Genomic DNA, 23150 nt, shown 5'->3' on the forward strand with positions numbered 1-23150 from the left:
CACTTCCCTACCCACCCATTCCCATTCTTTTGGCCCTGGCATTCCCCTGTTTTTTGGCTTTTCAAGACAGGGTTTCTCTGTATAGCCCTGGCTGTCCTGGAACTCACTCTGTAGACCAGGCTGGCCTTGAACTCAGAAATCTGCCTGTCCCTGCCTCCCAAGTGCTGGGATTAAAGGTGTGCACCACCACTGCCCAGGACAGCATTAAATCTTAACAACTTGCCCGGCAGTGGTGCCACGCGCCTTTGATCCCAGCACTTGGGAAGAAGAGGCAGGCAGATTTCTGAGTTCAAGACCAGTCTGGTCTATAGAGTGGATTCCAGGACAGCCAGGGCTACACAGAGAAACCCTGTCTCAAAAAACAAACAAACAAACAAACAAACGAACAAAAAATCTTAACAACTTTATTGACATGGAATTCTCGTACTATAAAACACCCATTTAGAATATATAATTTAATAATTCTTACTATATTAAGAGGTATACAACCATCAATCACCACAATTCAATTTTAGAACATTTTTAGCACACACACACACACACACACACACACACACACTCACACCTACCATTAAATTTTAAATGCATCTAAAAGGGAAGAGCTCTACTAAAACACTGAACTCCATAAGTATTAGAATAAAAATTAACCATGGGGAGAAAATTTGAGATAACTAACATTTTTTATAGAAATCTGAGCTGTGGTTAGAATAGTCAAAAATACATAGGAGACAACCAGAGTTTGATTTCCCAAAACTGCCCCTCCCTAGAACAACTCCCTCAAATTGTCCCCTGACCTCCACATATGTGAATGGGTCTCTCTACTCAGATGCATCTCACACACACAAATATACAGAGACAAGTTAAGAAACAGACAAACAAGGCGTGGTGGTGCACACCTTTGATCCCAGCACTCGGGAGGTAGAGGCAGGCGGATTTCTGAGTTCGAGGCCAGCCTGGTCTACAAAGTGAGTTCCAGGACAGCCAGGGCTATAAAGAGAAACCCTGTCTCGGAAAAAAAAAAACAAACAAACAACCCAACAACAAAAAAGAAAGAAACAAACAAATAAAAAACAGATACAGGGCTGGTGAGATGGCTCAGTGGGTAAGAGCACCCGACTGCTCTTCTGAAGGTCCAGAGTTCAAATCCCAGCAACCACATGGTGGCTCACAACCATCTGTAACGAGATCTGGCGCCCTCTTCTGGAGTGTCTGAAGACAGCTACAGTGTNCTTANATANAANAAANAAANAAATNTTAAAAAAAAAAAAAAAAAAAAACAGATACAATACAAGCCCCAACATTCTCAATCACTTTTTATAAAAGTGTTTCTGTACCTCAGGTTAGATACTAGATCCTTAAGAGCACACAAGAATGTCCAAATCCCAAGGAACAAAATAAAAGGGGAATAATACAGTATATGCTTCTCTCTGCAAGAGATCCAGTTATTTCACACCCCGGGGATTATCCTATCTATAGTAACTGAGCTTTACAAAAGACAAAGGACAAGAGACAACTGCTTGAAACAACAGCTGCACAAGAACTAAAACAGATGGTACTCAATGGAATGCCTGCAGTCAGGGGTGGATTCTGGACACTATTACTGCCATATTACTTAAAAACAAAAAACAAAAAACAAACAAAACCTTTGAGGTTATTTCTGTTTGCAATTGAAAAATAAATTAATTCACTTTAATCACCTAAAAACAGATGTAACAAAATTGTTGAACCCAGTCATCTCAAGTCAACACAGGTCTACTATTCTCTAAATAGGGTTAGTATTGGGACAGGTAATAACCAATGTTGGGTTTAAATACAGTAGCTTATTTTTTAAATTTTAGTCTAGTTAAATCTCAGGAAGTTGTTAAAGATTTTTTTGTCAGTTTGCAGCCATAAAACCATGCCAACAAACCATCTCTCATGTGTTTACCTAGACAATAATGGCTATGATCAGTCTTTATAGATTTCCAAACTGGCCGGGCAGTGATGGCACATGCACTCAAGAGGCAGAGGCAAATGGATCTCTGAGTTTGAGGCAAGCCTGGTCTACAACTTGAGTTCTAGGACAGCCAGGGATACACAAAGAAAACCTGTCTTGAAAAGTCAAAAATAAACAAACAAATAAATCTCCAAGCTCATATGATTTCAGTCAGGGTCATACCACTTTGGAAACAGTTGTCTCTATGGAATCAGGCATTACCCACAAAGGAATGATGTTGAGAAAGCAATGACTTAAAAATAACCTCAGTCAGGAATGGTAGTGCACACCTTTAGTCCCAGCGGAGGAGGTACAGGTGGGCCGATCTCTGTCAAGGCCAGTCTACATTGTGCAGGAGAGGGGGGAGAGACAGAGTTAGTTTTAAGACAGGGTCTTATGTAGCCCTGATAGCCTGGAACTCACTATATAGACCAAATTGGCTTTGAACACACAGAGATCCATCTGCCTCTGTCTCTGGAGTGCTGGGATTAAAGGTATACACTACCACATTCCTAGCCTCGTTTAACAAAACTTGTTAAGGACCTACAGTACACAAAGTTTGAACAAATTTGCTAAGCCTACATGGAGAGACTAGGTTAACAGATCATAGACACTAGATGAGGTCGAGATATGAGAAAAGTTCAACCCTTCATTACACAAATAACAAAACAGCAACCTATCAGCTCTTGTTGCACCATGCCTGCCTGGATGCTGCAATGCTCCTCCTGCCTTGATGATGCTGGACTGAATCTCTGAACCTGTAAGCCAGCCCCAATTAAGAGTTTTGCTTTTAAGAGTGGCCTTGGTCATGGTATCTGCTCACAGCAATGACACCCTAACTAAGACACTAGTGGTCAGCTTGCTTTCTCCACTCTTATACTGTCCAGAATTCCCTGTCTAGGAAATGATGTCATCCACAGTGAGCAGGTCTTCACACCTCAATTAATGCAAGTCAATCTTCCATAGACATCGCTTTCTCCCAGGTGATTCTGTGTCTTGTCAAGTTGACAATTAGCATTAAATATTACAATATCCAAACCACAACAGCTGCTAGACTTGTCATTTTTATTGTTGTTGTTTGAGGCAAAGTTTCTCTGTGTATCCCTGGCTGTTCTAGAACTCACTCTGTAGACCAGGCTGGCCTTGATCTCCAAGATCTGCCTGATTCTGCCTCTCAAGCATTGGGATTAAAGGCATGAGCCACCACTGCCTGGCACCGTTTTGAATCTTTTCACTAAAGTTAACTCTGAACTATGAATTTCATATAAGAAAGAATAATCAGCAATAACACTGTGACTACATAGGCCATTAGTCAATAATGAAATAGTCTTGGAAATGCAACAGGATTCTGGAAACCTGATGAATGGACAGAGGCTGCATTGTTAATACTTTCTGAAGAGAGTGATCACAAAATTCTCTCGGTAGAATATAAATGCAAGGAAAAAAAATGTTTTAAAAGCAAGCAAGAGGGCTTGACCCATAAAGGCACTTTCTGCCAAGCCTGATGGCATGAGTAAATCTGGAGAAAAGACCCTACGCCCCAGAAGCCATCCTCTGTTCATAAAGACACACAACAAATAAAACAAGTAATAAAAGGTTTAGAAATTTTCTCAAAGTGAGTGTGTTGGCTTATATTTATAATTCCAGCTGAAACAGGGGGCTGGAGAGATGGCTCAGTGGGTAAGAGCACCCGACTGCTCTTCCGAAGGTCCAGAGTTCAAATCCCAGCAACCACATGGTGGCTCACAACCATCTGTAACGAGATCTGGCGCCCTCTTCTGGAGTGTCTGAAGACAGCTTATAATCAATAAATAAATCTTTAAAAAAAAAAAAAAAAAGCTGAAACAGGAAGATTATTGCATGTTCCAGTAGAGTCTGGACTACAGTGTAAAATGCTAGCCCCCAGAAAGTTAAAAAAAAATGGAGCTGGAGAGATGGCTTAACACTTAAGAGCACTAGCTGTTCTTTCAAAGGACCAGGGTTCTACTCCCAGCACCCACATGGAGTCTCACAACTGTCTATAACTACAGCTGTAGAGAATCTAACACCCTCTTTTGGTTTCCTTCATACTGCACACACACAAGGTACACAAACATACAGGCAAAACACTCATACACACTGTCTTAGTCAGGGTTTCTATTCCTGCACAAACATCATGACCAAGAAGCAAGTTGGGGAGGAAAGGGTTTATTCAGTTTACACTTTCCACACTGCTGTTCATCACCAAGGGAAGTCAGGACCAGAACTCAAGCAGGTCAGGAAGCAGGAGCTGATGCAGAGCCATGGAGGGATGTTTTTTACTGGCTTGCTTCCCCTGGCTTGCTCAGCTTGCTCTCTTATAGAACCAAGACTGCCAGCCGAGAGATGGTCCCACCCACAAGGGGCCCTCCCCTCTTGATAACTAACTCAGGAAATGCCGGAAATACAACTGTATTCAGGAAATACAGCTGGATCTCATGGAGGCATTTCCTCAACTGAAGCTCCTTTCTCTGTGATAACTCCTGCCTGTGTCAAGTTGACACACAAAACCAGCCTGTACACACATAAAATTAAACAAACAAACCACCAAACCACCTGAAATAAAGGCCAAGGAAGTGGCTTGGTAGGTAAATGCACATAACCTATAATAAGCCTAATGGTTCAAGTTCAATGCCTAGAACCCACATAAAAGGTCACATGTGGAACTGCACATGTGTAACCCTAGCACTCCTAGGGAGAAGTGTGTGTGTGTGTGTGTGTAAGACAGAAATATCCTGGAGTATGCACTGCAGCAGCAAAAACAAGCTGCTTAAAAACATGAAAAATGAGAACCAGTTCCTCAAAGTTGTCCTCTGATCTTCACTTGAGTGCTCACACACACACACACACACACACACACACACACACACACTGTTAAGTGAAAAAAACTCAAAGTCAAATAATTGATTTCAATTTCCAAAGCACAGATAAAAATGTTACGATAGTTGGTGGTCACTAAACAACAAGAGGAAATCCTCGGGCATATAAGGACAGAATGGCCTGGTATAAGCAAATACATTTAGGGGTTTGAGAAGAGGTACTTGTAGGCCAGACTACAATGTGGAGAGAGTTGGAGCAACCAAGTCACAGTTTTACCTCTCTAAACATATAGTTCCAGGATAGTCACATGTAACTTTGTCTCAAAACCAACCCACAAACAAAAACCACACAAACAAAAACTTAAAAAAAGAAAAGCAGTAAATAATGAAGTAATGTATGTACGCTAGCGGTCAGCTTGCTTCCTCCACTCTATTAACTGCCCAGAATTCCCTGCCTTGGGAATCTTGCCACCCACACTGAGCAGGTCATCCTGCCCCCAACGTGGGAACGCCAACGCTGAATTTTCTGTCTCTTTTGTATATGAGATTAGGGTGTCCTCTCTCTTCCACCTGCCCCCAAATCGACTTTGAATGGGGCAAGGCACAAAAGATAATTGAATCTATTTGTAGTGAGTTAAAGCCAACTGAACAAATATTTCCTTAAAAAAAAACAAAAAATAAAACAAAACAAAAAAAACCTACTATGCGTAAGACGCTGTGGAAAGGCTTGTCTTATCTCAGAGGTCAAAATTATATGAGAAAAAAGGAGAATGGGGTTTGCGGAAGTTCACAAAACAACCGAAAGTCCAATCGAAGCGCTCTGAAGAGCGTGTCGCAAAGGCAAGAGGCCTTTGGGGACGCAGAAAGGCCTCAAAGCTGGTGGTGGTCGAGGTAATTGCTGAAGAGGCCGTAGACAGGGAGATGAAACGGGAGAGAGCGCGAGAACCCGAGAAGCCAAGTTCTAGTTACCCAGCAAATACGGGTCTCGGCTCGCGCCGCTCGCAGACAGGAGCACCCGCTCCCGCGCAGGCGCAGAGCCTGGGCTCAAGCTAAAGCCACCGTTTCTCACCTCAGGGCAATCCGGGCTCAGTCAGTTTTCTCGGAGGACCGAAGAAATAGTGCTGTGAGGAGAAAGCCCTAAGGCCGGGTTAGCAGAGCGTCCGGTCAACCCGCCTTAGGTGTCCGCCAGGCCACATCCCCATGGCAACGCCACAAGCGCCAGTTCGAACGCGCGCGCCGACGCCCGCCCGCCCGCGGTCCCGCAGCACCGACCAATGGTCATTCACAGAGCCTGTCGCCTCGCCTCTAAAAGACCAATCAGAAATCAGAAGGGGAAGGGGGCGGTTCATTCTCCACCAATGGTTCCGCTTGAGGCAGATCTCGCGACGTTCCCAGCCAGAAAACCACGCCTCAGGGGCGGGTGGAAGCGCCTGATGCCCAATTCGGTGGCGCGCCTGAAGTGCAGCCGGGCTCTTCTGATTGGCTGGCGCGCTACGTCTCCGTTCGAGGACCGCCTTCTGCCTCTGGGCTTCGGGTGAGTGCTGGGGGGCTGGGGGGCGTGGGGAGTGTCGCGGGCTCCTGACCCGTTGCTGGCATTGAGGCGCGTGTAGGCCAGGCCTCATCCACTCGCGGGACCTCGGTTTATCTCTGTGCACCAGAGAGGACAAGGTTCAGTGGTGAGGGCGTGGGTCGGAAGAATCCCAGAGGCAGAGAGATTCACCTTTGGGACTTAGCGGGCCAATCATATCTTCTCCCTAGGCTTGCTTTGTAGTTATTGATTAAACCCTGCCTGCATTCCAAAAGATCTTACGTTTGGTAAAAATTATTACTTGTGTGTGTCTGTCTGTCTGTATGTATGTCTATGCGCGCCACGTGCGAGCAGATGCTCTCAGAATCCAGAAGGCGTCGGATCCCAGGAGCTGGAGTTAAACGTTGTGTGGGCCACCTGGTATAGGTTCCGGGGAACCGAACCCCAATCTTTTGGAAGAGTGACAGGTGCTCTTCAGCCCCCAGAGATAGAGTCACAAGATTCCCATCTTAAGGGAAAAAAAGGCGAAACAGCTTAAATCGAGAAGAGTCAAGTTGCCAACTCAGAAATGTTCTAATGTCCAGTGGCAATTAAGCTTAATGATGTTAGAAATTGGACATGTCTGCATTTGATTAACTACCCAAAAATATTTCTGAACCTTAGTTTTTATTTTTTTTTCCTTTTGTGAAAAAATAATAGTAAAGCTTCAACGGGTTGCAAAGACTAGTGGGAAAAAAATGCTTGGCCAGTCCTAGCTTCTCAGGTCAAAAAGGAACCAGCATAGTAGGAACAAATCCAGTAGCCAGCATGTGTGCAGCTCCATATGTACTTTAATGGAGTGCTTGTTTTTTGCTCAAAAATGAGCTATTCTGGGGCCTGGAGAGATGGTTCAGTGGTTAAGAGCCCTTACCTCTCTTCCAGAGAAATTTGAGTTCATTTCCCAGCATCCATGTCAAGTGGCTCACAGTTGCCTCCCAACTCCTGCTCCAGGGCATCCATGACCCTCTTCTGGACCTTTCAGGAACCCACATACCACACACAACTGGCAGACACACAAGACATAAACAAAAGTAAATCACTAATCAGTTAAAGAATTAATGTAATTCTTACTAATAAGGAAATACAGTATTCAAAAGAGGAGAAAATTGACAATATCTATATTAAAAGGAATTAATCTTGTTGATCTTTAAAAATTACTAATACTTAGTGTGAACACTGTTTATCAGCTGTTTCCTGAAAAATATAAAAATGATAGTGCATGTCTTTATTCCTAACAGAGGCTGGTGGAGGATCTCTGAGTTCCAGGAGAGACAGGGCTATGACACAGAGGTGGGGAAATTCTTGATTCAACTATTAGAAAGAGTTGACTGCCAGTATAATACAGAGAAGCATTCAGGTGGCCTATTATACTACAAGATAAGAGTGACTGGCATGTATTCATATGTCTGTCTACTCATACTTTAAACTCTCAACAATGAGAAATACATGTTAGAGTCACTTTACAAATGAGGACGTGTCTTTCAGGTAACAACCTGACCTGAGTGGCTGTTTCTTTCGCAGCAGTGTCAGCTATGCTTTCCTATCTTGTACTGTTTTGAACTGAAAGAGGGTGAAAATAATTTGGAATACCAGATTGGAAAGGGGGTGATTAGACAGGTAAATGCACCCAAATTCAGGGAAAGTGGCTCGTTTTAGTCACATACATTCCTTACATCTGTGAGGAAACTGACCCAGAGCAACTTGAGGAAGAAAGGGTTTGTTTGGCTTACTCATCCTCATCACTGTTCATTGTCAGAAGGAATCTGGAGACAGGAGCTGATGCAGGGACTGTGAAGGAGTGCTGCTTACTGGCTTGCTCCTTGTGGCCTGCTCTGCCTGCTTTCCTATAGAGCCCAGGACCCTGAGTGCAGGGATGGCTCCACCTACAGTGGGCCACCCACATCAATCACTAATTAAGAAAATGCCCTATAGGTTTGCCTACAGCCCAGTCTCATAGAAGCATTTTCTAAACTTGAGACCCCCTCTGTTGGAGACCTTACCCTGAGAAAGTAAGCCTTTCGCAGTTTCCCACCCTAATAAGCCAAACGGCCTTGTGTTAGGAGCCGGTCACCTCTTCCTCCCTATCCCTTCCTGGCACCTAAGACCCTAAAAGTTTGAATTATAGTCCCCTCTTCTTATCTCTTCCTGACTCCCAAGACTTCTAAGGACCTGAGTTATGTGCTGAGCCCAGCTTGACACCCTGGGCTGTTAAGGAGGAATCTACATTCCTGAAATAAGACTCAGGGTGCCTCTCACCTGCAGTCAGAATTCAGTCTTCATGTCCCCAGATGTCTACTTCTTTGTTCTTTGTTAATTCCTCCTCGACCCCTCCCTATTTTCTCTCACTGTGTTTTTATAATCAGGCTCCTAGCCTTCATTAAACAGACCTTGACAGGAACCCTCCTTGGTCTCTCTCCTTTTTCCTGCCCATTTCTCTTGCAGGTTTGTGGTTCCCCTCGTACCCACGAATAACTAGGTCCTGCTGGTCAGGACACCCCTCCTCTCCAGTGAGCCTAGCTTGTGTCAAGTTGACATAAAACTACTTAACACATGGGTTGTTGGAATATCTATGATCAAAGCAACTCTTTCTCTAATAGAAAATGTTGGATTTAGGAAACGAAGAATGCGATATCACTAAACTTTAGACCCAGTTTTTATTTGCCTTGTGGGTAGTCTATAGCACTTCAAATTCAACTCAGTTCAAAAAGAAATAGGTAACTTCTTCCTCTTCCACCAAGTTACCCAAACCAGACCCCTCTTCAGCAGCTCACAACTGTCTGTAACTCCAGTTCCAGGAAACCCAACTCCTCATACCAATGCATGTTTTTTAAAAAGATGGAAATAAGCTTGTAACATGTCTTTTTGCCTGCAGTCTTTTCTTCCAATTTGTTCTCCAATTTACTTACTGCCAAAAATGAGTTTGTAAAATGTCAGTCTGACCAAAATACACTCCACCTAAAACCAGTAGTCCTTATTGTCTACGGAGTAGGAATTAAACCAGGCATGGTGGCATGCCTTTAATCCCAGCACACCAGAGGCAGATAAATCACTGGGTTTGAAGCCAGCCTGATTTGCACAGAGTTCTGGGTCAGCAAGGGCTACATAGTGAGACCCTGTCTAAAATAAAAAGCAATATAAAGTAAGCTGCTTACCAATGGAATGCTGTTTTGTGTGAGCACTTTGCACATTCCTCCCTTGGTCTAGAAAGGCCTCCTTGCCTCACCTTCATATGAATTCAGCTATCCTTCAGAATCTTTATAGTGGAGCTCCAGACTTGGCTCAGTCTAGACATAACGTATATGCTGAGCAAGTATGAGGATCCCAGTGAGCCTGGCACTCAGGTGAAGACCACACACGTGCATGCACGTGGGCGCACACATTCTTATGGGGTGCCCTTACCCTAAAGAGCCTCCTTTACTGCCTGTCTCATGTACCCCTTAAGATGAGCGAAACACTTTGTAACGTCTGCCTGGCTGCCTTTTGCTTTCACTGGGCTGTGAACCTCTAGGAAGGGAGATGCTTTTAGTCTTCAGTTTCACATTTACCCTTCAGTCCTGCCATACAGGATGTACTCAGCGGACTACTGAAGGAAAACCGGCGGACTCCAGTATTAAAGCTCGCTTTCCATAGCTGAACAGCAGGTGGCACTAAAAGGCCACAGAACAAATTTTCCCTGAGCAGTATTTTTGTCCCAACCTTGACTGACTTTGGTCTGATCCTAGAAACCACTGTGTCATTAAAGGTAAAAGAAAATCTGACTTCTCCCTCTGCCGAATAGCAAAGCCGCAGAATGATTGTGTAGCTTGATCTCCCAGGGAAGGGGACGGAGGGCAGATGCCCAGAGAAAGGGGATTCTAGTTTTTTCATATGCTTAGGTTTTCTTTCTTTCTTTCTTTCTTCTTTTCTTCCTTTTAGTATTGTTACAAGAAAACATTATCATGGACGGATCCTTCATTGTTCCTCCAAAAACAAGGAAGCTAGTGAGTTGCAGAGAAGGCCACGGTGGAGTGGGCTGAGGAAGCAGTAGGCACATGGAGCCTGCTTATGAGCGAGCAGAGTCGCTCTTCCTCTGCTTTGGCCTGTGCAAAATTTCTAGACACCGGGTTTAGGAGAAACATGTGGTTTCAGTTCCTGTTTGTCAGGAAACAGCAGTGGGGTCGCGGACACCCGTGTCAAACAGGCACTTTTAGGAGCCTCAGGCTAAACTTTCCCCACCTGAGCTGGCTCTGGTTACGAGACAGCCGCCCAAGACCTGTTCAGTGGAAAAGCTTTTACCCAGACACCCTAAACAGACTCCAGATGAGTACAGATTAAAGACTAAGGCGCATTAAAACTGGTGGTGATTTTATTAAGCGTTTGTGCATGCTCTCAGAGCCATGTGTAACCTTAACCCTATTTCATGATAAGCAGAGCTGTTGAAGGTGAAAAAAAATTTGGAATCTTTGGAGTTAGATTTCTTTGGATTCAAATTCACATTATCAGCCATTATGCCACTGGGCAAGTATTGGAACCTTTTTTTTTTTTTTTTGAGACAGGACTCATGGACTCATGTGGCTCCAAAAGACCTCAGATCTATGTGTAGTGAAGTCTAGCCTCTCTGCCTTCCAAGGACTGGGATTACAGGTGCAAGATGCATGTCACTGAGCCTGGTTTAACGATTCTTAAGATTTCAGCTTTGAGAAAGACATAGTATGTGCTTTTGTGTTCATTTGGAAGGCAGAGGGAGGTAGGTCTCTGAGTTCAAGACCAGCCTGTTCTACATATCGTAAGACTCTGTCTTAAAATCCCAGTTTCCTCATAAACTAACACACATCTTAAAGGGTCATCCTTCGAGCTTGTTTGTTTGTTTGTTTGTTTGAGACAAGCTCTGATTCTCCTGCGTCAGTATCCTGAGGGCCAGGATTATAGGCATATGCTACCATGCCTAGCCTCAAAGGGTTCCTATTACATTAGAAACCTTAGCTGTCAGAAACTTTGCACAGTATAGGTGGCACAGTATTAGTACTTGACAGCATGGTGGCTTGAAGAGGATTCCGACCATCAGAAGCGTGAGGAGGATTTAAGGGATCTGTTATGTAAAGGCTGAAGGAACAGCTCAGTTGGAGAGTGTGCACCTCAGATGTGTGAAGTTTGAGTCCAGTCTAACCCCACAAATATAAATAAGCAAGCAAATAAAAATATGTTTCTGGGAGCCTGGGGGAGGGAACCGTTTGTGCAGCATTCTTGTTGAATACGGTAAACTATGGCAGCATATCATTTATCTGCGAATTCTTCCCCCACCCTCTGCCCGGCCCCCAATGTTGGTCCTGAATCTCCTAGGCTGTGAGGAAAGTCTGTCTGTGAAGAAAGCCAAGAGCATTTTCCCTTAGCTTCTGGAACCTTCTGATGACATTGAGGGTTTTTTGGTTCAGGTTTTTTTCTAACCACCTCAGGCACTCTGCCACTTTTCTGAAGTGTGAATTGCCTGCTGTCAGCCTGGAGTTCTCACCTCCGCAATCCTGGCTGCAGGCATATTTGCATATTGGATGCTGTGTTCTTTAACCCCCTGAGGTTTCAATCCACTTGGAGAATGTATGAGAGCTGAATACTTTCAAGCCCCTGGATAGTTTCAGCTCCCTCTTCTCCAAAAAAACAGAGAACCAACAATAGCTCCATTGACTTTTATGCAAATGGCACTCTTCAAGAAAACACTGGGCTGTTTCCCAGGGCCCCAGAACATACTTAAACATTTGTTTGAGTGGGAGGTGGGGAAAGAGTTCTGTTGAGTCAATGAACATCTGTTAAGAGCTGCTGAGCTGGGTTCCAAGGAGACAGACTCTGGGTCTGCTTCTTTCCTGCCAGAGGTACCAACAGAGACTCCTCCCTCACAAGGGATGCACACCTAACGTGGCTTTGTGCTGGGTCACTTTAATTAAACTGAAACTACATTTCCCAGAATTCCCCCTTTAAATATTTTATTATTTTCTGTGTTTGAGTGTTTTGCCAACACATATGTCTGTGTACCACATGCATACCTAGTGCCCAAAGAAGTGGGGAGCCTCCACGTGGATGTTGGGAATCAAACCTGGGTCCTTTCCAAGAGCAAGTGTTCTTGAAACTACAGAGCCAGCTCAACAGCCCCAGCATGTTGTGAAGCACAGAGCTGGCATGGTTACAGTACATATACTTTAATAGCAGTCCGTTGGCTCACCTTGCTGATAAAGGACAGCATCATCCAGGCCTGCAGAAATCTCAGCGCATTTGAGATCCTCCCCTTCAGCCCTTTTGCATCCTAGGTTAGATGACCTTCATCTGTAGAGGGCTCTGGTTTTACGTGCTGGTCACCTGTGTCACCAAGCCTAGAAGCTCTGAAAGGAGGAAGTCTAGGGTTCTAGTTTGTCATTGTGAGTTCCAGTCATCCTCACAGATCTCAATTTGCTCTTTTAGTTTTGTCCTTCTCTTTTCTGTCTCACATCCAATCCCGCCCCCGGACTGCTAATGTTATTAGTCTTTAGGCCCAACAGCATATGCGGAGGTGACTGACTTGTTCCCAAAATACACAAAATATAATCCTGAGCTGGACATAGTGTGTGCTGAGGTAGGACGATCTCAAAATTAAGGCTAGCTTGAACTACATAATGAGCTTAAGACTAAGCATGATCTGTGTATTAATATCCTGTCAGGAAAAGCCAAGGTCTAGGAGTGTTGCCTAGTGGTTAGGGTACTTGCCTAGCACGCACAGATTCCCAGCAGCACACATACATTCCTTATAATTCCTCCTAGTGAACCCTTACTAGATGTCTCTGATCGCGTCTTAAAGTAGAGATTTATGGAGTTATTACCAGCTAGACGACACCATAGAAAAGCTGATGCCTGAGCTACTTCAACAATTAAGGTTAGGAGTCAGAAACATGGCTTAGTAGGTAAAGTACTTGTATAAGTTTGACAATGCAGTCAGTCACTGAATATACAGAAATGGGAGAGAACTCCACACATGTGCCATGTTGTACCTATACCCGCAACGATAACTGTAGGTAAACAGTCATTTTTACAGGGATAAGTGGGAAGGGTTGTTTGTATGACGTTTGGGATAGGCTTCCAGTTCACAGCTTTTTTAAGCCACGCAATTGAAAGGGCACTGGGGAGTCCTCCCTTTCTGGAAGCATTGCGTTCTCCGTGAGTCCAGCATACGCAGAGTGAGCGTCTGGTCTCACCTGTTCTGACAGTTGGAGGCCCGCTGTCTTCACTGTGGCCTCCTTACACACTGCTAGAATGTACCTTGTCTACTAGACTGAGCTTGTCTTCCCTTTCCTCTTCAAAGGAAAAGACTAGCCTGTCCTCTCTTCTGGGGGTTTACATGGCCACCCGAGGCCCATCTTCTTGTCCTTCGTGAAAACATCTTTCTTTTCTCATGCTCTATTTGTGGTGGTAGTCGTGAGGAGAAGTATACTGGTGCTTCCTGTCTTAGGAAGGGCAATAGCCTCTCTAGACTTAGACTTCTAAGTTTACCTTGTGCTTCAACATTCACTATATGGGGCTCTTTAAGGGGCAAGAGGAAAGTACTTTCTTTCTTTCTTTTTTTTTTTTTCCTGAGACAGGGTTTCTCTGTGTAGCCCTGGCTGTCCTAGAACTCACTCTGTAGACCAGGCTGGCCTCGAACTCAAAATCCACCTGCCTCTGCCTCCCGAGTGCTGGGATTAAAGGCCTTCGCCACTACGCCCGACTTAGGAAGGTACTTTCTTTTTTTTTTTTAAAATAATTTATTTAGTTTTATGTGCATTGATATGAGGAGGGTATAACCCCCGGAACTGGAGTTACAGTCAGTTGTGAGCTGCCATGTCTGTGCTGGGAATTGAGCCCAGGTCCTTTGGAAGAAGAGCCAGTGCTCTTACCCCTCAGCAATCTCCCCAGCTCTCATCTATTACTTTTTACTCATCCTTGAAGGAAGGACATAGGACCAATTACCTGTTTCTATATGAATTTTAAATCCTTGTTGAGTAGTTATGCAGTGACAAGGTGCTTTCAGAATGGAGAATGTTCTCAGCATTAGTAAGGAGTCAGGAACATAGAACACGGTGTTTTGGAAAGCCTACACACTACTACTTTACATAGGAATTTTTTAACTCAAAAAAGATCTCATTATACATATTCTGTACCATTCTTTCCTCAATTAATATATCCAAAAATATTTTCTTACAGCCAGAACATTTGGTTCTACACCATTTTTAATGATGTGTGTGTGTGTGTGTGTGTGTGCGCATGCGCCACAGAGATAGACGTATGTACTGAAATGTAATTAACCATTGCCACATCAATGGATTTTTTTTTTCTGGTTGAAAAAAGTACACATATAGAGACCCTCTCTCCAAAAAAAAATAGATTTGTTTTTTATTATTTTCAGTGTGTATGTGTAAGTGCAGTGCCCACAGAGTCCTGAGGCAACGAATTTGCCTGAAAATGTGGCTTTACTGGTGCTTGTGAACTGTCCAGTGTTGATGTGGGAACAAACTTGGGTTCTCTGAAAGAGCAGTATGTCCTCTTACCTGCTGAGCCACCTGTCCATCCCTCTGGCTGTCTCTTTGATATTACAAGGTTTTTGTGAGTATCTCTTGTGTGCATCTTTTTTTAATGGCATCAATTAGCCCAAGCTATACAGCCCTGGATGACCTTGGCCTTGTGCTCTGGCCCTCACCTCTCAGGTACTGAGATTATAGATATGAATCACCATGCTTGGTGCAGTGTCTCCTGGCTGGCCTAGAATTCACTGTGTATACCAAGCTGGCCTCAAACTCACAGAGCTCCAGAGTGCAGAGATGAAAGTTGTGTACTAAAATACCCGCATACACAGTGTGGGGTTTGTTTTTTTGGGTTTTTTTTTTTTTTTTTTTTGGTTTTTCAAGACAGGGTTTCTCTGTAAAGCCTCGGCTGTCCTAGAACTCACTCTTTAGACCAGGCTGGCCTCGAACTCAGAAATCTGCCTGCCTCTGCCTTCCGAGTGCTGGAATTAAAGGCGTGTGCCACCACGCCCAGCTCCACAGTGTGTTTCTTAAAACAGAGTTCATTTCTAGTCCTTAGGGCTGTCCTACCCACCAGTTTAGAATTATTTGAGTGTCTAAGTTTGTAACGTGGTGATAAAACACTTGTCTAATATGCATGAGGCCTTCATTTTAATCCCAGCCACCAAAAAAAAAAAAAAAAACCCACAAAAACAAAAAACAAAAAAACTAAAACCAAAGGAGAAGCAAGAGGGGTGGGGTGTGGAGGGGTGGGGTGTGGAGGGGTGGGGTGTGGAGGGGTGGGGTGTGGAGGGGTGGGGTGGGATGGGGTGGGGTGCGGTGGGGAAGGTGTTGGTTTACCCCTGAGAAGCTGCTGTTCCCTAAAATAGCATTTGATAGCCTTCCTGAGAATTACTCTGGAAGAGGTGTTTGGGGCCTGACTTCTATGCCTTTGACAGCTCAAAGTGCCTCTTTTTGTTGGTTTATTCTTTTGTGTGAGACAAGGTTTTGCTCTGTAGCCCAGGCAGGCCTCAAATTTGCAGTGATCCTCCTGCTTCAGCCTCCCTAGCACTGGGATAACAGGTGCATGCCATCGTGTTTGGCGGCCCATCTTGATTAAACACCAACAAGGGAACATAGCATATAGAGGTGGCTTATTTCTCTTCTGTGGTCCCACTTTAGGACCTTTACCCAGATGTTAACCTCCACCTGGGCCACATTCTCTTTTCCTCTGTGGAGTTAACCTTTTCACCCTTTTCTCTGTTCCAAGGTCCCTTCTTTCAGTAAGCCTGCTATAATCCCTCAAAGGAGGTCAGATCTTGGGCTATCACATGTTTTTCTTTTGTGACCTATACCGTGTGTGTGTCTGTCTGTCTGTCTCTGTGTGTGTGTCTGTCTGTGTGTCTGTGTGTGTGTCTGTGTGTGTGTCTGTGTGTCTGTCTGTGTTTGTGTCTGTGTGTGTCTCTGTGTCTGTGTGTGTGTGTGTGTGTCTGTGTGTGTGTGTCTGTGTGTGTGTGTCTGTGTCTGTGTGTCTCTGTGTCTCTGTGTGTGTGTGTCTGTGTCTGTGTGTCTCTGTGTCTCTGTGTGTGTGTGTCTGTGTCTGTGTGTCTCTGTGTGTGTGTGTCTGTGTGTGTGTCTGTCTGTGTGTCTGTGTGTGTGTGTCTGTGTGTCTCTGTGTCTCTGTGTGTGTGTGTGTGTGTGTCTGTGTGTCTGTGTGTGTGTGTGTGTGTGTCTCTGTGTCTGTGTGTCTCTGTGTGTGTGTGTCTGTGTGTGTGTGAATGTCTCACATGTATGTGTGCATGCATGTGGATGGGGTGGGTGTTCTATGGCACACGTTTAGACATCAGAAAGCAACCTTTCTGTTGTTGATTCTTTACTTGGGTTGTCAGGCTTTGGAACAAGCACTTTGCCCCTTGAGCCATTTTAGCCATCCTCTTCCAAATGTTATTCCATACAGAGAGAAATCTTCTGAGCTTTAATCTGTGCCAGGCACTGTTCTAACACACTATAGAAATAAACCAGTTAGGCACACACTTTGAGAACTCTGGAGACAGAGGCAGGTCGATCTCTGTGAATTCGAGGCTAGCCAGGGCTACTTTAATGAGACACACACACACACTGCCCTCATCTCAAGAAATAAAGAGAAAAAAGAAAGAAGAAAATTTTACCCGGCAATAGCCAGGTATGCTTCTCCCCACAGTTACCTGGCAACAGCCAAGTAGGCCTGACCCACTATAAAAGGGGCTGCTTGCCCCCTCCTCTCTCTCTTGTTCCTCTCTTGGTCACTTGGCCTCTTACTCTTCTCTTCTTGTTTCTGCTCTGTCTCTTCCCTCCTCTCTCCTCATTCCCCTCCCCCTCCTCTCTCCGTGTGCTCATGGCCGGCCTCTACTCCTCTTCTCCTCTACTCTTCTCTCTCTGCCTTTCTCTGCCTCTACTACCCTCTCAATTCCCACCCCATACCCCAAATAAACTCTGTTCTGTACTATTGGTAGTTCTTCTAGCTACCGCTTCAAGTAGAACTGTTTCCTTCTACAATTAACATCAGAGCTGAACCCAGATCTAGGCTCACACTCATGCTTGTGAATGTTTGTGATAATTTGCCTCTGTTACTTTTCATTTGGACTGCATGCATATATGACTTCCTAGACATGGATATGAGTCTGAAAATGAACAAAAGTGACTTGGTATACCAGACTACCTAAGTGACCCCACTGAGTCATGAGAAAACACCTTAGAGTCTCTGCTTTAAGGACTCAGGATATAGTCTGAGAGAAATGGGATTGTGAGTTTGATTATACTACTTTCATTGCATTCTCTGATTTCTAGCATCTTTTCTGTTTCAGTGAATTTGTTTTTGAGTCTTTATAGTCTCAAAACTAATATACACAAGCCCTGAGTTTCATAGGGATCTTAGGGTAGAGGCCTCTTGACTAGGGTGGTTCCCAGGGTCCTGTAGTTGCACACAAAGGTTTGTCCCTGATTCCTGGATTCCCCTCTGTTAGATTTATGTTACCGTACAAAGCACCATAGCCAAAAGCAACTTGAGGATGAAAGAGTTTATTTCAGCTCATGCTTCGTCATGAAGGGAACTCAAGGCAGAAACCTGGAGGCAGTAACTAAAGCAGAGGCCACAGAGGAATGTTGCTTGCTGGCTTTCTCCTCCTGGCTTGCTCAGCCTGCTTTATTTGTGTTTGTTTATGGAGACAGGGTTTCTCTGGGTAGCCATGGCTGTCTTAGATTTGTCTCTAAACCTCAAACTCGGAGAAATCCACCTGCTTATGTCTCTCCTCCTCCTCCTGACCGCTGGGATTAAAGGCATGTACTGCCACCCCTGGATGGTCAGCCTGCTTCTTATACAACCCAATTCTACTTTTGTAGGGAAGACACCACCTCCAGTGTGTTGTGCTGGGCCTTTGTTGCAGGAAATATTAAAAGGAGCGTCAAGTTCCTGAGCTATGCCCAGCTACTCTGCCCAGCGGTCTCACAAAGCTAGCTCACCACAGTCGGCAGTCTTCCCTTTTCCAGTTCACCTGCCTCAGTGCCACACGTACCTTCTCAGCCATAAACCCCCTGTGGTTGGTGGTCCCAAATTCCAGTAACCCAGTAAATCAAAACTCTAGACGTTTATAATTAATCAGTCAGATTTATATATCAATAAATTCTCAATTCACAAGATGCTCACACAATAATTTCAGAGCCAGTTGATAATGATACAAGCTGCCCACCTAGATTAGACAAGTTATCCCAATTATTCTATTCTTATGATATTCATATCTACCTGTGGCTATTTAAAACCATGTGGAATCTGGATCATCTTCCTCTCCTTCCATCTTCCTTTCTTCTCTCTGTCCTTCCCTCTGTCCTGGTCTCTGAAACTCTTTGCTCTGCCTCCCTTTTCCCTGTCCAATCACAGGCTTCTTCTTGTATTAATATTTAAAGTGATTGGACAGTAAAAATTCTGCTACAGGCCTTCCCACATAAACCATTGGCGTTTTCTTAACTGAGGCATCCTCTTCTCAAGATGACTAGTTTGTGTCAAGCTGACAATGACTAACTTCCATTCCTTGATGTGATGTCTTTTGGGGGGTTGTGAGATCATGATTAGCCTGTCCTTGCTATTCTTCAGCTACTGGCCCCCCACGAGTGAATTTTTCTGTTGTGTATAACTTCCTAGTGTCTCACATCTTTTTTTTAACTTCATAGATAGATCATGGCCCTGAGGGCATGTGGCTTGATCATCTTCCGAAGACACCTTATTCCCAAGATGGACAACAGTACAATTGAATTTCTGCTGCTGCAGGCATCAGACGGCATTCATCACTGGACTCCTCCCAAAGGTGCGGGGACAGATGGTTGGGTTTTTTGGGGGGTGGAAATGCCAAGCTTGGCTCAGGAATCCACCCTGCCAGGCCCCCTACAAGGCTTGTTTTTCAGTGCCTGTACAGCAAGAGGAGGTGGCAGAGGCAGGAGCACTTAATCCTTTCTCTTAAGGCCTCCAGGCCAGCTCAGAGCTAGAAATAGGACTCTGCAACTGACCCAGGGCAGACATAGCATCTGGTGGTTTTATATCACTCGCCTGTGCTCTAGCCCATGAATGACTCGACAGGAGAAGAACCACTGGGCTGGGGATTGGGAATGTTGAGGTTGAGTAATGACTGGGCTGTGTGCCCACCTTTCTGGGCTGAGTGCTTCATCTGTCAGAGTAGAGGTTGACTTTAAAATCGCGAGTTCTCCCCCTGCCCCTTTTAGTGATTTCATTTGATCACGCTCCTTTGCTGCTTTGTCCCTTCTCTAGGGTTTTCTTACGTGGACCACATGTCCAGGGAGAATGGCTCCTGGAGGTGTCGGAAGCACAGAGGAGCTGGGCCTCCCATAGGTCACCTGCATATTCTGGCAGGGATGGAAGAGTGACAGTGACAGGGTCCTCTCAGCCCAAGAGATCATAGAGCCCTTGGGGTTGTAGACTCAGCAGCCACCTTTGCCCTGGCTGCCTCACTTAGGACCAAGGACAGAGCTGGTCAGATTTTCAGGAGGCAGAACAGTAAGGACCAGTGGCCTGGAGCCTTAGACATGGCGACGATATGTTTGTAAGCAGGTTAGTTTTCATCCACCAGCATTTTGGATGCTGTCTTAAGGGTACAGAAGCTTTCTTTCCTAAAAGAGAAGGCAGACTACATAGGCAGAAGTGACCTGAGTGACTATCCCTTGAGGAGCCTGTACCCACTGAGTATGTGTTTTCATAAGTCTTTTCCAAAGTCCACTTCCAAGCCACTGGGTGTGTCTTACTTTTTCTGAATGCTCTTGTTCTGTTAATCCTCACGCTGCCAGGTGGTGGTGGCAGTGGCAGTGGTGGCAGCCACACATTCCTTTAGTCACAACACTTGGGAGGCAGAAGCAGGCTCATCCATCTTTGAGTTCAAGGCCAGCTTGGTCTTCAGAGCCAGTACCAGGACAGCCAGGGCTATACAGAGAAACCCTAACTTAAAACAACAACAACAAAAACAAACAAACAAAAGAAGAAGAAAAAAATCTCATACTTATATTAAAATTATCCTTATCCAACTCTGCTTCAGACAGGGGTGGAGTGGGGTGATGAAGCCACCCTTGATTGAGGCCATTGGGATGGTCCCAGTGAGCAAGAACAGATTGGCTCTGGCAGTTGCTGGGATGAGGTCCCAGGGTAAACAGCCCCAGCTAAGACAAAAACAGCTGGGGAGGCAAAGCCAGCTCTGAGGTTGGGAGAAAAGAAACCAGAGAAGAAATTTTCACACATTTGAGCTGCACAGGGAAGAACAAGGTAAAAGAGAGGTGTCCCAAATACTGTAAATAGGAATATTCACACTTATCTCCTGACCACCGGAGTCACACCACGTGAGGAGATGTCAGAGGACCTCTCCTAATCAGTTCCTGCTGGCAGTCATAGGCAGCAAACTGAATAGATATTTGGGAGGGTGGGCTATGTAGACCCCTGGGAAGTAGACCACCTAGTGTATTAGCTCCACCTCCAGGCCAAGAAGGGAACAGCTAGCCATTCCTGCTCCTGAACCAGGAGGACCCCCTCAACAACCTGCCAGAGCCAGGAGTAGATAGAGGTTACTAGAACCCTCTCGTTGCTTCTGGGCCCTTCTGGGACACTAAGAATTTGTGGGAAAGGCATAAGGGTAAAGCTGGGGACCACTACAGTCTGCAGAGCTTCAAGTTCTGCTGCAACAGTTTCTTGGCAGCTGTCTGCTTGGATTTGGGTCTTGCCAACAAATTTTCTTAGAACTGGCTCTTGGATTGTCCTTAGTCTTAAGTTCCCATCAGGCCTTTCCCTGTGAGTCTGAAATCTGGCCTTGCTCAGTTAGAAAGATGAAAACAATTTGAAAGGCCTTGATGGCTACTTGGAAACAGCTGCTGGTGCAGTGGTGCAGGGCCTGTGCCTGCTAACTGTGGAGGCTTGAGCCCTCGCTGGGTTTCTCAGCTAGCTCCCACTCTGCCAAGAGACTCCCCCCACCCCTTGGAAAGATTACCTTAAGATCTCCAAGGGAAAAGCATTCCCTGTGAAAAATGGAGGGGGGAAGCTAAAAGACTAGGAAAGCAGATCCAAGGAAAGCCATCTCAGCACCTGAAGGCAGCAAGTGTCCTGGGATGAGGATGTAGCTCAGCGGGAGAGCGTTTGCCCCCAGCACACAGCCCCATCGTTAGCACAGCAAAAACTGGAAGAAGCGTCTAAATCTGACCTTCTGGACACATTTGTTTCACTCCACAAAGATAGATTAGGAGGAAGGGATTTAGTTCTCAGTCCTTGAGAACCCAACGCTGTCTGCCTTGTAGCTCCTCCTAGGCATGATAGGATATTAACCATCTCCAGGGGAAAGTCATTGAAGACCCCATCTTTATATCATCTGTCCTGGAAAACTCCAGCTTCTGTTAGTATTGAAGATTTCTTCTTTATTTTCTTCTAACCAGGCCATGTGGACCCAGGAGAGAATGACTTAGAAACAGCCCTGCGAGAGACTCGGGAGGAAACAGGCATAGAAGCAAGCCAACTGACCATCATTGAGGGGTTCAGAAGGGAGCTCAATTATGTGGCCAGGCAGAAGCCTAAAACGGTCATTTACTGGCTGGCAGAAGTGAAAGACTACAATGTAGAGATCCGCCTCTCCCAGGAGCATCAAGCCTACCGCTGGCTGGGGCTGGAGGAGGCCTGCCAGTTGGCTCAGTTCAAGGAGATGAAGGCAACACTCCAAGAAGGACACCAGTTTCTCTGCTCCACACCGGCCTGAGCTGACCAGAACAAATGCTTCCATTGCCTCCTTAAGGGTTTTTCAAGATGAACCCACCCTTCCATCCAGGGAAGGATGCACAGGTCATGGCTTGTTAACAACCAAGAGCAGATAGGTTAGTGAAATTAAAATTAACTCGGCACTCTGAGGTGACAGCAAGGAAGCCCTGGATTCAATCCCTAGCATAGAAAATAGTGACTTTAAAAAGTAAAGCAAGGATTTTACTTTAAAATAATTACTTTCAAAGCAAGAATTTTAGCTAAGTTAAAAAGCAAAGGAGGGGTACGGTTTTTTAAATGACAGCCCCGAAGTATGTCTTTTGTCATTTATAAATAAACTGGAAGCAACGTACATGCCCTTTCAACCTGTGATGCTTTCTTGGACTCACGCCATTGGTTGGGGAAAAGAAAATTGAAATGAGTCAGAGCTTTAGATGTAACCGAAGGGAATCCTTAGACCACTTGGCCATTCCGATTGTGTAAACTATAGGAAACTGTATGTCCAAATACTATACCCCAAAAAGCTAAGGGCTCGGGCACGAGACTGGAAGAAACCCAGCACATGGAGGGTAACCCCTCTGCTTCCGCAACTCTGTGCATCTCCTCCCCCGAATACAGACCCGTAGAGTTGGAATCTCCAAGCCGTAGAACTGAAGTGCAGGAATTGAGCGTTTTATTCAGATCTTTCTCCAGCACCCTTTTATAGGGGCCTAGGGAGTGTTTCAGATCCAACCCTTAGCACTGCACCCTCACCTTTTATCCTGGGCTGTCTCCCAGTCAGCATGATTGAAGTAGAGAATGAGGCATGCCCATGTTCACAGGCTCTAGTGATCTATACTCCTCCCCCAGAACTACCTTCCCCGTGCTCAGCAGACTTTGCACTGCTGTTTCTTCCTAACCCCCACCTACTGGCTTTCCCCGCAGCACCACTGTAAGACCCCGAGGTGCAAGAATCTGGTCTCAGCCTTCTGTTGTTTTGCTACTCGGGCTCAAGGAATGCTGAGGCAGGCGTTAGATCTTAGAGCCCTTC

At 45.2% G+C, this 23150-nt stretch overlaps 2 protein-coding genes across 2 annotated transcripts in view; one reads left to right on the forward strand and one right to left on the reverse strand.

Annotated features, from left to right (window-relative positions):
- Kif24 (kinesin family member 24) overlaps window positions 1–6016 on the reverse strand; it is a 71485-nt gene extending 65469 nt beyond the window's left edge. The window contains exon 1 of the mRNA XM_021160365.2: window positions 5882–6016. The gene's annotated coding sequence lies outside the window, so the exon portion shown is untranslated. The remainder of the gene's footprint in view (window positions 1–5881) is intronic.
- Window positions 6017–6238: 222 nt separating this feature from the next.
- Window positions 6239–22485, forward strand: Nudt2 (nudix hydrolase 2). Its single transcript, XM_021161107.2, has 3 exons — window positions 6239–6346; window positions 19057–19190; window positions 21805–22485. The coding sequence occupies exons 2-3, from the start codon at window positions 19064–19066 to the stop codon at window positions 22119–22121; spliced, it is 444 nt and encodes a 147-aa protein (XP_021016766.1). The 5' UTR covers window positions 6239–6346; window positions 19057–19063; the 3' UTR covers window positions 22122–22485.
- The last annotated feature ends 665 nt before the right edge of the window (window positions 22486–23150 follow it).

This window comes from Mus caroli, chromosome 4, assembly GCF_900094665.2.
Source record: "Mus caroli chromosome 4, CAROLI_EIJ_v1.1, whole genome shotgun sequence".
NCBI lineage: Eukaryota > Metazoa > Chordata > Mammalia > Rodentia > Muridae > Mus > Mus caroli.

Excerpts from the sequence above, each read along its gene's own strand:
- Nudt2 (XM_021161107.2), top strand. The coding sequence starts at position 19,064 with ATGGCCCTGAGGGCATGTGGCTTGATCATCTTCCGAAGACACCTTATT. Across the intron at positions 19,191-21,804 it reads TCACTGGACTCCTCCCAAAG|GCCATGTGGACCCAGGAGAG; the intron begins GTGCGGGGACAG and ends TCTTCTAACCAG.